This window comes from Crocuta crocuta, unplaced genomic scaffold, assembly GCF_008692635.1.
Source record: "Crocuta crocuta isolate KB4526 unplaced genomic scaffold, BGI_CrCroc_1.0 scaffold457, whole genome shotgun sequence".
Classification (NCBI taxonomy): domain Eukaryota; kingdom Metazoa; phylum Chordata; class Mammalia; order Carnivora; family Hyaenidae; genus Crocuta; species Crocuta crocuta.
In genome coordinates, this window is record NW_027531318.1 from 7,856,611 (window position 1) to 7,869,343 (window position 12,733).

Here is a 12,733-nt window from a genome sequence, read left to right on the forward strand (position 1 = left end):
GGGAGGGTAATAGGGGCAGAGAGAGAGGGAGAGAAAATCCCAAGCAGGCTCCATGCTTTCAGCAAAGAGCCTGATGTGGGGCTTGATCCCACAAACCACGAGACAATGACCTGAGCCAATATCAAAAGTCAGACACTCAACCAACTGAGCCACCCAGGCTACATAAATAAGACATAGTGGTTTTCTTATTAAATCTCTGAACCATACTAATTTTCCTAGTGACTACATTCAACCCCATATCTTAGATGTAAAAAGCAAAGTGAGAAAGGAGGTTAATTTTTAAAAATTATTTTATAAGGGTTTATATAGTACTTGGTATGTGTACTCAAGTTCTTGTCTGTTTCAGAAAATATTCAGTCATGTAGTCCACATAAGAAACTTCTGAGTCTAGTACTATGAGCCCCATTGTATAGGTGACAAAGTTGAAGCACAGAGAAGTCAAACAGCTGGCCAGCTGTCACACAGATAATCAGTGGTAGAGCAAGGATCCAACTCCTGCTGTCTAGTGCCAGGGTCTGGACTCCAACCACTGCACTAAGCTGCCTCCATGCCTCACACCAGACCACCCTCCTAGTTAATAGCAATGAGCTAAGAATAGAAATGAGAATATTTAACATTTCCAGACTCCCTTTCTGGTCATTCACCAACAATTTCCTCCCCATAGACTGCATTCTAATCTTCAAAGTGAAGTTTCAGACTGAACATTTTAGACTTTGGGAAGGTGGAGCCTTTGAGATCACAGAGGAGCAATCTTAGTAGATGGGATTATGCAGAATAACTTAGCATCAAGGATATTTAATATATTTAGTGAAAAAGATTGAAAGTGAAGTTGAGACATTATAACTGGGTGGTACTCTGCTTATTTGAAAACTTACTTTCAAGTTACAAATCCCACTTCGCACACCTTTAGTCTTCCAGCCTAGACTAATGAGGTCAGAATACCTGTTTTACAGTAACAAAGGGAACTAAGGAAAGCCATCAAGGCTACTACTCTCTGAACGATAAGAAGCCAAGCAGCACTTTTACAGGTTTACACACAGACATGGGTACTATGGGAACAATAAAGATGTTCTGTTGTCGTTAATGGAAATATAACTGTATCCTGAAAGCTTTGAGATGTCAGCTTACTCACACCCTGACCAAGGGGCTCTTCCCGATTGGTTCAGAAGAGAGGGGTGTGGTTTCTCATTTTTGTTTCCTGGCAGGAGTTAGAGATGATGCATTGACAGAGAGGCAGCTGAAGGTGGGGATCCTGTGGATCCAGGACATCTGGGCATCATTAGCCATAGTGAGGGGGCCAGCCCACATGAGAGGTAGCAGGAAGGAAAAGAATCTCTAGCCAGATGGTGGAAGTCATGGCTGGAGGAAACACTGGCTTAATTTTTGGAAAGATTTTTCTTCAAACTCTGAAATGATTTTGGAAGCAACTCATTCTTTAAGGCCTCAGGATAAAGAATTTAGCTAGCATATTGCAAAAGGGGAAAAAATACTAACCCTACCTATGAAGAGGAGGTGGGTTTCATTTTATAGTTCTCACTATTCATGGGCACCTGCCTGGGTGGCTCAGTCGGTTAAGCATCTGACTTCAGCTCAGGTCGTGGTCTCACAATTCGTGAGTTCGAGTCCCGTGTCAGGCTCTGTGCTGACAGCTCAGAGCCTGGAGCCTGCCTCAGATCTGTGTCTCCCTCTTTTTCTGCCTCCCCCCTGCTCGTTCTTTGTCTCTCTCTGTCCCTCAAAAATAAATTTAAAAGCATGAAAAAAGTTACAATTCTCACTATTCAGAAAGCTTTCAAAACTCCCCCCCCTCTCAAGGCTCTCAAAACTCAGTGAGCAGTGTCCTTGGTACCTCCCCAAGTTCAGTTGCTGTCTTGTCCTGTCATGCAGAAGTGTTCACGTAGAACTCAGTTTTGGTTGTGGTAGAACTGGAAGAAGCAGTTCAGTCATCAACAGATAAGTGTTGCAGGTTGCTGGGAATTTTTTTCCCTTCCTGTTGAGGCAAACATCACTTAGAATGATTTGTCATTGCTCATTCAGAAGCTCTGACTACCCCAAAGAGAGGCTAACCACAAAAATTTCCTCTAAAAGTGATGCAGCCACAGCTTCCTAGGACTTATTTAGCAATAATACACTCTGGACAAGAGAAGAGCAATTATTAGGCTATCGCATCTATTAAAATGTCACTCTAATTAAAGCATGGGGAAGAGCTCAAGAGAGCTTAGAGTTCCTACTCTGTGATTTGGACAGATTTTTTTTATATATTACAGTTGGCATTATAGGCAGGAAAAAAAGTCTCTTTTTGCACCTCTATGGTCTAAAATACCAACGAAAAGAACAGAAAAGGTGCTTAATAGATTTTTAATAGGTTGTCTTTCCACAGGCTTTCCATGTAAACAGTACATTAAGCCTTGCCACGGTCTTTGAAGGTGGCTTTATCAACAGAGAGCACTCAAATAATTGAATGCAGGAGTTAAAATCATGACTTTCAGAGTCAACTGATATGATGCTGAGACTCACCACCCCCACTGCCAAACTGAATCTTTTGCAAGTTTCTGGACCCCTCTAAGCTGCAATGTCATTTGTAAATACGGGTCGTGGTGCTATTTCACAGGGTTATTGTAAGCATTTCACCAGATAACATTTTAGAGCTCCTGGCATAGTGCCTGGCATATGAATAAGCATTCAATCAATGTTAGTAATTGTTTATTTTAAAGATCACTCCTTCGTGTAACATTTGAGTCTCTCAATATTCAAGATTAAACTGGATGAAGCTGGATTTTAAATTCTTCCAATCTGTTTCTATTTCACACACAAAAACCATTGCCACATCAGGGAAAACCAAATGGTAGATTGTTACCTTATTTATTAACAAAGTATAAGGTAAAAGTAGAAGTTCAGTGAAAAAAAGCAAACATATACAGAATGACCCCATATTTAAAAATGTATATAAACTTACTTGGAAAGCCATATATCCAAATATTATACTTGTTAACCCTAAATTTCCTTTATTTTTCTCTTGTATACTTCTCCCCAGATTTTCTGCAGTGAACCTGTATTCCTTTCTTATTAGAGAAAAACAGATATACTAATTTAAAAAAAATTTTAATGTTTTAGTTTTGAGAGAGAGAGACAGCGTGAGCAGGGGAGGGGCAAAGAGAGAGGAAGACACAGAATCTGAAGTAGGCCCCAAGCTCCAAGACGACAACAAAGAGCCATGGGGCTGGAACTCACAAACTGTGAGATCATGACCTGAGCCGAAGTGGGATGCTCAACCGACTAAGCCACCCAGTCGCCCCACTAATGCTAATTTTAAAAGGAAAGAAGTGTAGAGTCACAGTAGAACCAATCTGTAGATGTGTGTGTGGAGAAGGAGAGATAGAGGCCATTGAAAGTGGGAGCAGGGAGCCCCAAGGATTGTTCTATCCATTTGGTGTAAAGTCCTGCAGATTTCAAGCCATCAGCATTTCGTAATCTTCAGAGACGTCTTCCATCTGCCAGGTTCACCAGAGTCTCATTCTTTACTTCAGTTCTTCCAAGTATGTAAATACCTCCAGAAACTAATCTGGTGTCCCGGGGGCTCTCGGGACCTCCAAGATCAGAAGTACATCCTGGCTGTCCACACCTGCTGTTCGCAGTAATGGCCCCAAAATGGACACAGTGTGAGGGAACACAGTTGTCAAGCATCTGGAGCTCTGACTCTCTCCATTTTAATTTAGGGAAATACATAGTACATGATTTTTAGATTATTTAATTTTTTAAAATCTTCATATTCTTTATTTACATTTCAGTGGTGCAAGTTACTACTACTACACATTCGCAGAATATTTTTAAACATTCCTAACTTTAGGGCTTATTGATTAAATTTTTTTAAAAATCTCAGGAAAACAGATTTGGCCATAAATCTCATAAAGAGATTTTGTCTCTTTTTATAACTATAACTCTTTACTTCAGGAATATATATCAGAACTAATATGTTTCTAAATTGCATTTATCAAAATTGAGTGGACACTTTGCCCACAGAGCTTGGTGCTTACACATCTCGAATTGCAATAGAAGTGGTTTTCAATATAATTGTTTCTCTACGTAACTTTATAAGGAAACACATGTCCAAACTGAGGATAGCCCCACTTTAAGTTTTAACATGGTTTGGGTTTTACGGCATCCAAGATTTTCCTAACTACGCACCTCTTTTTTTTTCTTCCCTTTTCTTTTTTGGTCTTAAAACACGCTCTTTTGGCTGGTTCAATAAGTTGTTCCTGCCAACCAGTTGCTTTTATGGTAATTGACAGCGTAGCTGATTTTTGGAACCTTAGAATCGAAAAAGGCGTTTTAGCCCAGACTTTGGAGAGGCCGAGCCAAGCTACTTGCAGAGTGAGAAATACAGCTGAGCTGAATGTGGGGCAGTCAGACCCTAAGTCTGTGCATGTTAATTAATAGCAGTGAAACGTCTGCTCCGGCTCAGACTTCAGATTTCTCTCTTTTCAGCAGCATTACAGAATCCTTCCTTCTCCTGTCAGATTGTTCCTTGATGCCTGTTCTGGAGGAGAGCCCGTGAGACCACCTGTCTGTGGTGGCAGAAGCGGCATCAGCCCCCTGAGCCCTGGTGATGGGTCAGTAGACCCACTGCTCTTAACTACTGGCTGAGAAGACACAAAATACTTGAATCAGATAAGAGCCAGAATAAAGAAAAAACATCTTCACATTTAATACAGTTATTGAATATAATGAGTGGATTGTAAATTTTCTGAGTTCCCCTCAAATGATATCAGTTCTCTAAATCTGATACCTCCCCAGATTTCATCTCTACATGAGGAGTAGGAAAACAATCTCCCCAAAGTACCAGACCTTGATTGTTCTTTGCTTTCCTACAAAAGCACAAATGTTTCAGAGTAAAGGACTCCTGTTTGCTATCATCTTCCTGTTGCTAGTTCTTCTGGGAACTAGAACACCCAGCTCTGAAGGAGGTGGCTCTTGGACGCATAATATCCTGGTGACACCAGGCAACTCCCCAGTAACAGCAACAGGAAAAGTGTGTCCTCCTAACACCAATTTATGTGTGAACCCAAAGCACCCTGGACACGGAGACTCCTCTCCCACCAACAAAAAAAAAAAAAAAAAAAAAAAANGTTTGACATTGAGTTTTGTTACACACTGCTTTTGCATTGATACAAAAGCAAAATGTTCCTTCCATTCATTACTTTTTATGAAGACTTTTCTACTGTTGACGAGGAAGACCATACCTAATGACACTGAACGTACCCATCTGCCTGAGAAATAAAATACAGGATGCAGTCTCTTGAATACTGCCGAGCACATTGTTGAAATTTGTGAAACTAATTAAGAATACACAAACAGGCATTGGAGTCTGTGTTTTACACTTCAAAGGTATTTTCATAGGCACCAAACTGTAAAACACATACACCCCAAGAGTAAGCAGAGTTTTATAATTTCACAGTTGGCTGTAGTAAACTTGTTTCTCAGTGGAACAAATTCAGGGAGGCAGCCCCAGGGAGTGCCAGCAGCAGCCAGCCATTAACGGGGCTGCAGGACATGAAAGTTCACTCTCCATCTTAAATACAAGCTCTCTGTGGACCTTAGCAGTGAATTAGATGTTCTCATTTCACGTGCAGGCTTCTCCACTTATGTATGGCATTTCTGGGTTCTGTAATCCATTACATATTTGATAGCCACAGGCTTCCTTCTTGTCATCTATGCAGCCATCACTCTCGGGTTGACCATCAGGTAGGGAATCTGACTCTGGTCCCCTTTGAATCTGTGAGACTGCTTTTTGTTTGTAAGCCAGAGCATCAGTTACATGGTCTTTTCTAAATTATGTTTTGTTACTTCCCTAATGTTATTTAAGCTTCATGGAACTTATTCTGCTTTTGCCAAGTCTTTCCATTGAATAAATATCTCCATAACCTATTGCTTCACTTTGGCAACAGAATTGTTGCAATTTGTGGGCAAAATTGAGCAAAGGCCTAGATCTTTTTTTTTTTACTCTGTAGAATATCCAATGTTGCTGGCTTCCCTCCTCCTAAACAAAGACCTTGACTTGTTCTCTGTTTTGGTAGTGCCTTGTCTCTGTCATTCCTGGGGGAAAGATTTACAGATAATAGTGTGACACAACGAATGACTTAGCGGACATAACAGAGACATACTGTGTGCATAGAAATTAAGTGATACTAAATAAGCAAAGATGAAAGTGTTAAGAATAGTGCCTAGCACATAGAAAGTAATCTGTAAACTAAGATTAGGAGTTCCATGAATTAAAAATTGTCATTCTTTCCCTCCAATTACACAGTAATTTTATAATTCCAAGAATATCAAAAGCAGCAGAAATATAGCTAACCATCCAGGCCAACCTAGTAGAGACCAGAAGATCCAGACGGTGACCATCCATCTGCTCACAGACCCAGCTATTTCCCCAAAGGATAAATGAAAAACCAAAGAAAAAGACTAATGTTTGTTGTTCTGTTTGGGGCCAGACACATAGCACCTCATTTATGCCTCATAACAACCTTGTCATTTATGTTTTTGTTTTGTTTACTTGCCTTCTTTTTTTTTTTTTTTTAAAGCTCCCTGGGTCTCTAGGAAGGGTTGTGCAAAGAGCTCATGGTGACCCATTATTGTCTCCAGGTCCATACTTTGAGGCCTGACTCAGGATGCACTAACAGGCTTTCCCAATTCTTTTTCCTTCCTAGAGGACATAGGAGTTTAGCAGCCTCGTCTCCATGGACATTTAATCATTTTCTCTTGACCATATCTTCCTTGGAGAATTTTATCCTGGTCACACTGTATTATGATCATGTTGATACTCTTATTCTCAAGTCCCATGACTCTCTTAGAGCCTAGAACTAGAAATTATGCTGTCTGATCCAACTGGCCTTGAGCATTGCAGAGTACAAAAAATACTCCCTTTTGAGTTGGGGGGAGGTAAAACAAAGGGAGAGGACTGAAGGCAGAAAAAGTTTTCCAAAAGCCATAGAAACAGAAGAAGGCCTTGAGCAAGCGTTGTGTTTTTCATGTTTCCTGTGCAGGGCAAAATGCCTCTTTCTGTAGCTATTGGGTAATATTTATTGTTGTTGTTGATGGTGATGGTGGTGGTCATGACTTAACCTAGTTTTGGAGACTCATAGGCTGATGGGGAGTTTCAACCCCACTTCCCATGTTCCCACTTCCCATGCCATGCTAGCGGACCCTCTTTACCCTCTGACCATCTTTCCCTCCAGCATGTCTATTTTTATGTTCCCAACCATATTCTCTTAGCCTAAGAGCTACCTAGGGAAATTTAATCAAGAGCAAGAGCCCATTTCATCCTTCTTGATAATGATGTTTGCATTGGTAGACATCAGTGCCTGAGAGAGCGAGGGAATCTACACCAATAGAGAGAGTACATGAGCAAAGCTCACACCCTAATGCTCATTTCCTGCAGTTAGAGGGTTTCCTGTGCAGCTTGAAGACTGATGGCTGCTTATTCTAATATCCCGGAAGTCCTGTGCTGCTGTCAGTACTGAATCTGTCACTCCGGCTAGCTAGTCTGAGGGAACTATTTGCCAGTCCTTTTTCTGAGATGAAGGTTTGAGTCCCACGAAATCATAGAGATCTTCTGAAGATCTTCTAAGAATTCCCTTATTTTATAGTTGAGGAAACTGCATCCCAGATGCTGTGGGGGGCATCATAGTCTGTCCAACGGTCCACAGCAGGTGAGTGAGGGAGTGAGGCCAGAACCTGGCCCCAGGAAGAGCTAACATTCCTGTCCCTGGGCTGTTTTCTCCTCATGAAAAGGCCCAATTTCTCAGCATAAATTAACGTCAGCTTTTGTTTAGTTATGAAAGCTATTTATAATTCTTTATTACCTGCTCTCATCCTGCTTCTTTGCAAAGAGATTTTTTGTATCTTCATTTAAACTACTTTATCTTTGTAAAAAATAATTAACTGATTTCAACCATATTTCCTGATGAAGTTCTAATGCCTGGTAAATTAATGATGCAACTCCTAAGATTAAAGAAGAAAGAAAGGGGCACCTGGGTGGCTCAGTCAGTTGAGCATCTGACTTCGGCTCAGGTCATGATCTCACGATTTGTGGGTTCAAGCCCCATGTCGGGTCCTGTGCTGACAGCTAGCTCAGAGCCTGGAGCCTATTTCAGATTCTGTATCTCCCTCTCTCTCTGACCCTCCCCTGCTCACACTGTCTGTCTGTCTGTCTCTCTCTCTCTCTCTGAAATAAATAAAACATTAAAAAAATTTTTTTTAAAAAGAAAGAAAGAAAAAAAGGAAAGTAATTGAATGTTTGCTTGCCTTTACAGACGCTCTGGAAAATGGATCCAATAAGGGCGACAGGTGAGAAATATGTTCTTATTTGCCATTTGTGCTTTTCACTGACGACATTTTCTGTGTACACTGCAGTGAGTTTGATTATTTTCTTTCTTTTTTGCTTAAATCCAGTGCAGCCAATAGAAAGGGACCAAGCAAGGATGACACATACTGGAAGGAGATTAATGCGGCGATGGCCTTAACCAATCTTGCACAAGGCAAAGACACACTGCAGGGGACTACGAGCTGCATCATCCAGAAGTCATCACATATAGCAGAAGTAAAGACGGTCAAAGTGCCGCTGGTTCAGCCATTTTAAGGGTTTGTCGCTTTTCAGACCTTTGGCTGCTCTTCATGTCAGTGTTTTCCCATCAATCCTCATCTTAAGAGCCGAAGCAGAAGTGAAAATGACTCCCTTTCAAACCTCTTCTTGTTTTTAATTACCCTAAATATATCATTTAGTTGCTTCTATAAGAGACATATAAATTATAAAAACCTCACTTTAATCAAAAGTAGTAACTTATTTTATGTTACTCAAACTATGCATAAAGTGTCTGCATTGCCATTACAGTAAGTGCCTTGCTTCCTGCCCCCAAAATGAGCAACAACGTGGGCACAGCAGAGCCGCTGAGCCTCAAACGACAACGCCACCATGCTTGTTAGTCCATGTGTGTCCTTCCAGATGGGCCTAACCATTCCAGGACAGTAACCAGAACTACTGAAAGCCCTCAAAATATTTTCACTAATTTCACATGTTAAAACTTGGAAATCTACGCAGCCCAAATGAAATATTCCTTTAAAAAAAAAAGAAACTGCTGCAGTATTTAAAATTGTTCAGCATGCTTTTCAGAGTGACAGTGAGAATTTCATGCATGTATCTTGCCTGCATATCCGACACACTACAAAGTTCCAAAATGAAAGGAGCGTCAATCACATATGTGTACTTAAGAAGAATCCCAGTGAATCCATTGTGATCTGGAAAACTTTTTCCGAGCACTGCTGGAAAACGCCACAATGCCCGTTAGAAGTAATTTGGATTTTCTCTTTTTAAAGTTCTGCAGAAGTGTTTTAAAATTTTATTATATAAGTTACTCAGAATATTCCCGTGCAGAACTAAACCTGTAGTTTAGTTTTAACACATAATCCTGTTTGCATTAGAGGTCAGTACTTTTTGTGATGGAAACTTTTTCATATGGAATGGCTGAAAACCTTTTATTTGTTTCATTTCAAATTATAATTGCTGATGGACAATTTATATTGCAACGAGAACAAGACAACGAAAGAAATGTATCTCTATGTGACTATACATGTACACGCATAAAATTGATTCTTAAATTTAAAACATATGGAAAACAAAACATTGACGGTCTGTGAATTTTGCCAAGTAGGACATTTTAAGGAAAAATTAAATGGAATCATGCATTAAAAGAAAGAACATTTTGTTTCTAAATTAGACTATCATTGAGTGAGAATAATCAATATCAAGAAAGAAGAATCTAGTTTTCAATCAAACAATAATATTCAAATCAGCTTGGGGAGACTTGAAACTTGAATAAACAGCGGAGATGCCAAATATAACAGAGTATATGTGCTACAGAGACGTAAAAAGGATTTGACTCTTTTATGGTAGGATGTTTTCTCTGGGTATGTAATCTATTTTGTAATTTTTTTTAACTGGAAAGCTTTTTTGTGAGTGTGAATGAGAGCCAATAGTGCAGCCATGTGGTAATATTTTTCTTTATTTTGCAAAACGCTCTTAAAACCAAAGGCTGCTCTAGTTGATATATGGACAATATCAATCTTGATACAAATTGTAGGACACTTTTTCATGTAACATAGCATTTGGGGATTGGGTTTATTTAGTGTAATGAAGATAATTTGATATAAAAATATTTTGTATATATATATTTTTACTTTGTTTTCTAAATTGCTGTTTGCAGTAACAGTAAGTGCAAAGCAAGATATGTTAAGTTATGACTGTATGATCAGATGAAGTATGCGTTCTTTTGGTTTACATCCTTAAGTAATTACAGACCCATGATAAAAACTTTGGAATCTTTATAAATTAATTTTGTCAAAAATGTGATCCTGTCAGAGAAAATTGAGGACAAGTACTTCACTCTTTTTCATACTATTATAAGTTATTCTGGTATTAAATATTTTAATAAAACTGATTTTGTTTTCACATATTTCAGTTAGATGAATGGATGCTGGTTGTTTTTTATTTGAATTAGTCATAATTCATTTTTGCCATCTTTTTAAAAAGAATCAGCAGATTTGTTCTATGATATAAAATATAGATGACAAGCCAATATAAGAGAGCTTTCACATGATTTTTTTTAAATACCAAAGCTTGGAATCTGGCCTACAAACACATCAAGAAGATTTTATAATTAGGACATCCTTGGCAATATCTCCAATTGCGATTACTTTTAATTTATTTTTTCTTTTGCTGCTTTAACATTTTCTGGAAATTAAAGCCCCCCTCCCCCAATCCTTTAAAAGAATCTTGAACAATGCTGAGCCAGCAGCTAAGAATCTAACTCATAATTTATGTTGTAGAGAAATAGAATTACCTCTATTCTTTGTTTTGCCATATGTAATCATTTTAATAAAATTAATAACTGCCAGGAGTTCTTGACAGATTGAAAATAAAAGTTAATTTCTAGACCTCAATGATCATATGAATTTTGTTTTCCTTTGAGAGTTGGCCAGGTGGAGAAAGAAGTAGAACAGAAGAGTCCATTATATACTGTAACTCTCTTTGGGTTGGTAAGGGATATGATATGGAAGTACTGCATTTGTATTAGGTTTGACTTTCATCACTTTAGACCACCAACCCACCTTTTAAGAGCCGAGGAAAAGAGAGTATGATGCTAACTGTTAAAATACATAACTTTAAAATGAACATTTCCCCTAAATACCTTCTTTCAGTAGCTACTACAATAAGCATTGTTACCGTGTGCTATGTTTGTACTGGAGAGGATTTTGACTTTGAAGCTAGACAGATCTATGTTTGAATCTCAGCTCTGCCACTCACTACTATAAGATCCAGACTCAGTCACTCTGGGCTTGGGTTTCTTCATCTGCAAAGTGAGAAGAAGGAGTCATAACTGTAGATTTGCTACAAGGATTAGAGATCATATAGGATATATTAAGTGCCTACCACAGTGCCTGGTATTAAAAGGTGCTTAATAAGTGGAAAGTATTATCACATAATTATAATTCTTCTATATAGGGTTTATGTACAAGTAGAAATACACATGGAATATGAGATAAAGATAGTTTAATGAAGAGCCTTGGGTAAGGAAACATGTCTGACACAAAAGACTGCTATGAGGAAGTAATAGATGGGATGCCTGGGTGGCTCAGTCAAGCATCCCACTCTTGGCTTCGGCTCAAGTCATGATTTCATGGTTCATGAGATCAAGCCCCGCATGAGCCTCTGAGCTGAGAGCATGGAGTCTGCTTGGGGCTCTCTCTCTCTCCCTCTCCCTCAGTCCCTCCTCCAACATGTACACACACTCTTTCTCTCAAAATAAATAAATAAACATTTGAAATAGTAATTGTTGGGATCAGAGTTGGAGAGACCTTCAAGAAAGATCATTTTATTATCATTACTTTGAACTTCCTGGTAAAAAGCACAAAGTAGAACAAAGGTAGGAAAGAACAGACATACCAATAAAAAGCAGCATTGTGATAGCTTCCTTCATCCATATCAACTAGAATTTCTTTTCCCTGTATTCATCCTACTTGATCCTGTTCAAGATGACTAAGAAGTCAAGCTGCTGTCTGTTCTCTGCTTGCTCCAAGTAGCAATGTTTAACAAACAGTGGCAACAGCCATGGTCTGCTTTTAAACTCATCCAGCTCAACAGCATAACATCATGCAAATAAACACAGAGAATAAGCAAGCCTCCCAGACTCTTCTGTCTGGGGCAGCTTAGGTCGGCCATGCCTTGGAAAGCAGTGTAGGATGGTGGTAAGAACTTGGACTGGCATAACCTGGCTTTGCCTCTTCACTGCTTAGTGACTTTGGAGAATAAGCATAAGCCTTGTATACCCAGTGTTTGCATCTATGAAATTTACCTACTCCAAAGATCTGTTGTGAGGATTAAGACAGTGAGTATAAAAGTACTTTGCGAACTGCATGTACTATACAAATGTTAATGACTATTAATGTGTTCCAGATGATTCTGAAAGGCCTAATATCGCATAATTTTTGGCAATATAAACTGTGGCCTCCATTAGGCATGTAGGACCCTCAGATTCTGTCAAATTCATATTGTGGTCTGCCATCTTTGGGCCTCCTTGAACAGAGTCTTGTGGTCCTATACTTCATTGTAACAATTTTGGTCAGAATAAGGTGAATGATTGCCACATTGCAGGGACAGAATCCTGACTACTCAGACACACATCTT

The 12,733-nt window shown here is 39.2% G+C and overlaps 1 protein-coding gene across 1 annotated transcript in view; it reads left to right on the forward strand.

Moving 5' to 3' along the window:
- Nucleotides 1-10,976, forward strand: part of MKX (mohawk homeobox) — a 67,286-nt gene extending 56,310 nt beyond the window's left edge. The window contains 2 exon segments of the mRNA XM_077771774.1: nt 8,307-8,340; nt 8,446-10,976. Of these exon segments, the coding sequence (XP_077627900.1) occupies nt 8,307-8,340; nt 8,446-8,632 (221 nt within the window). The 3' untranslated portion in view covers nt 8,633-10,976.
- The last annotated feature ends 1,757 nt before the right edge of the window (nt 10,977-12,733 follow it).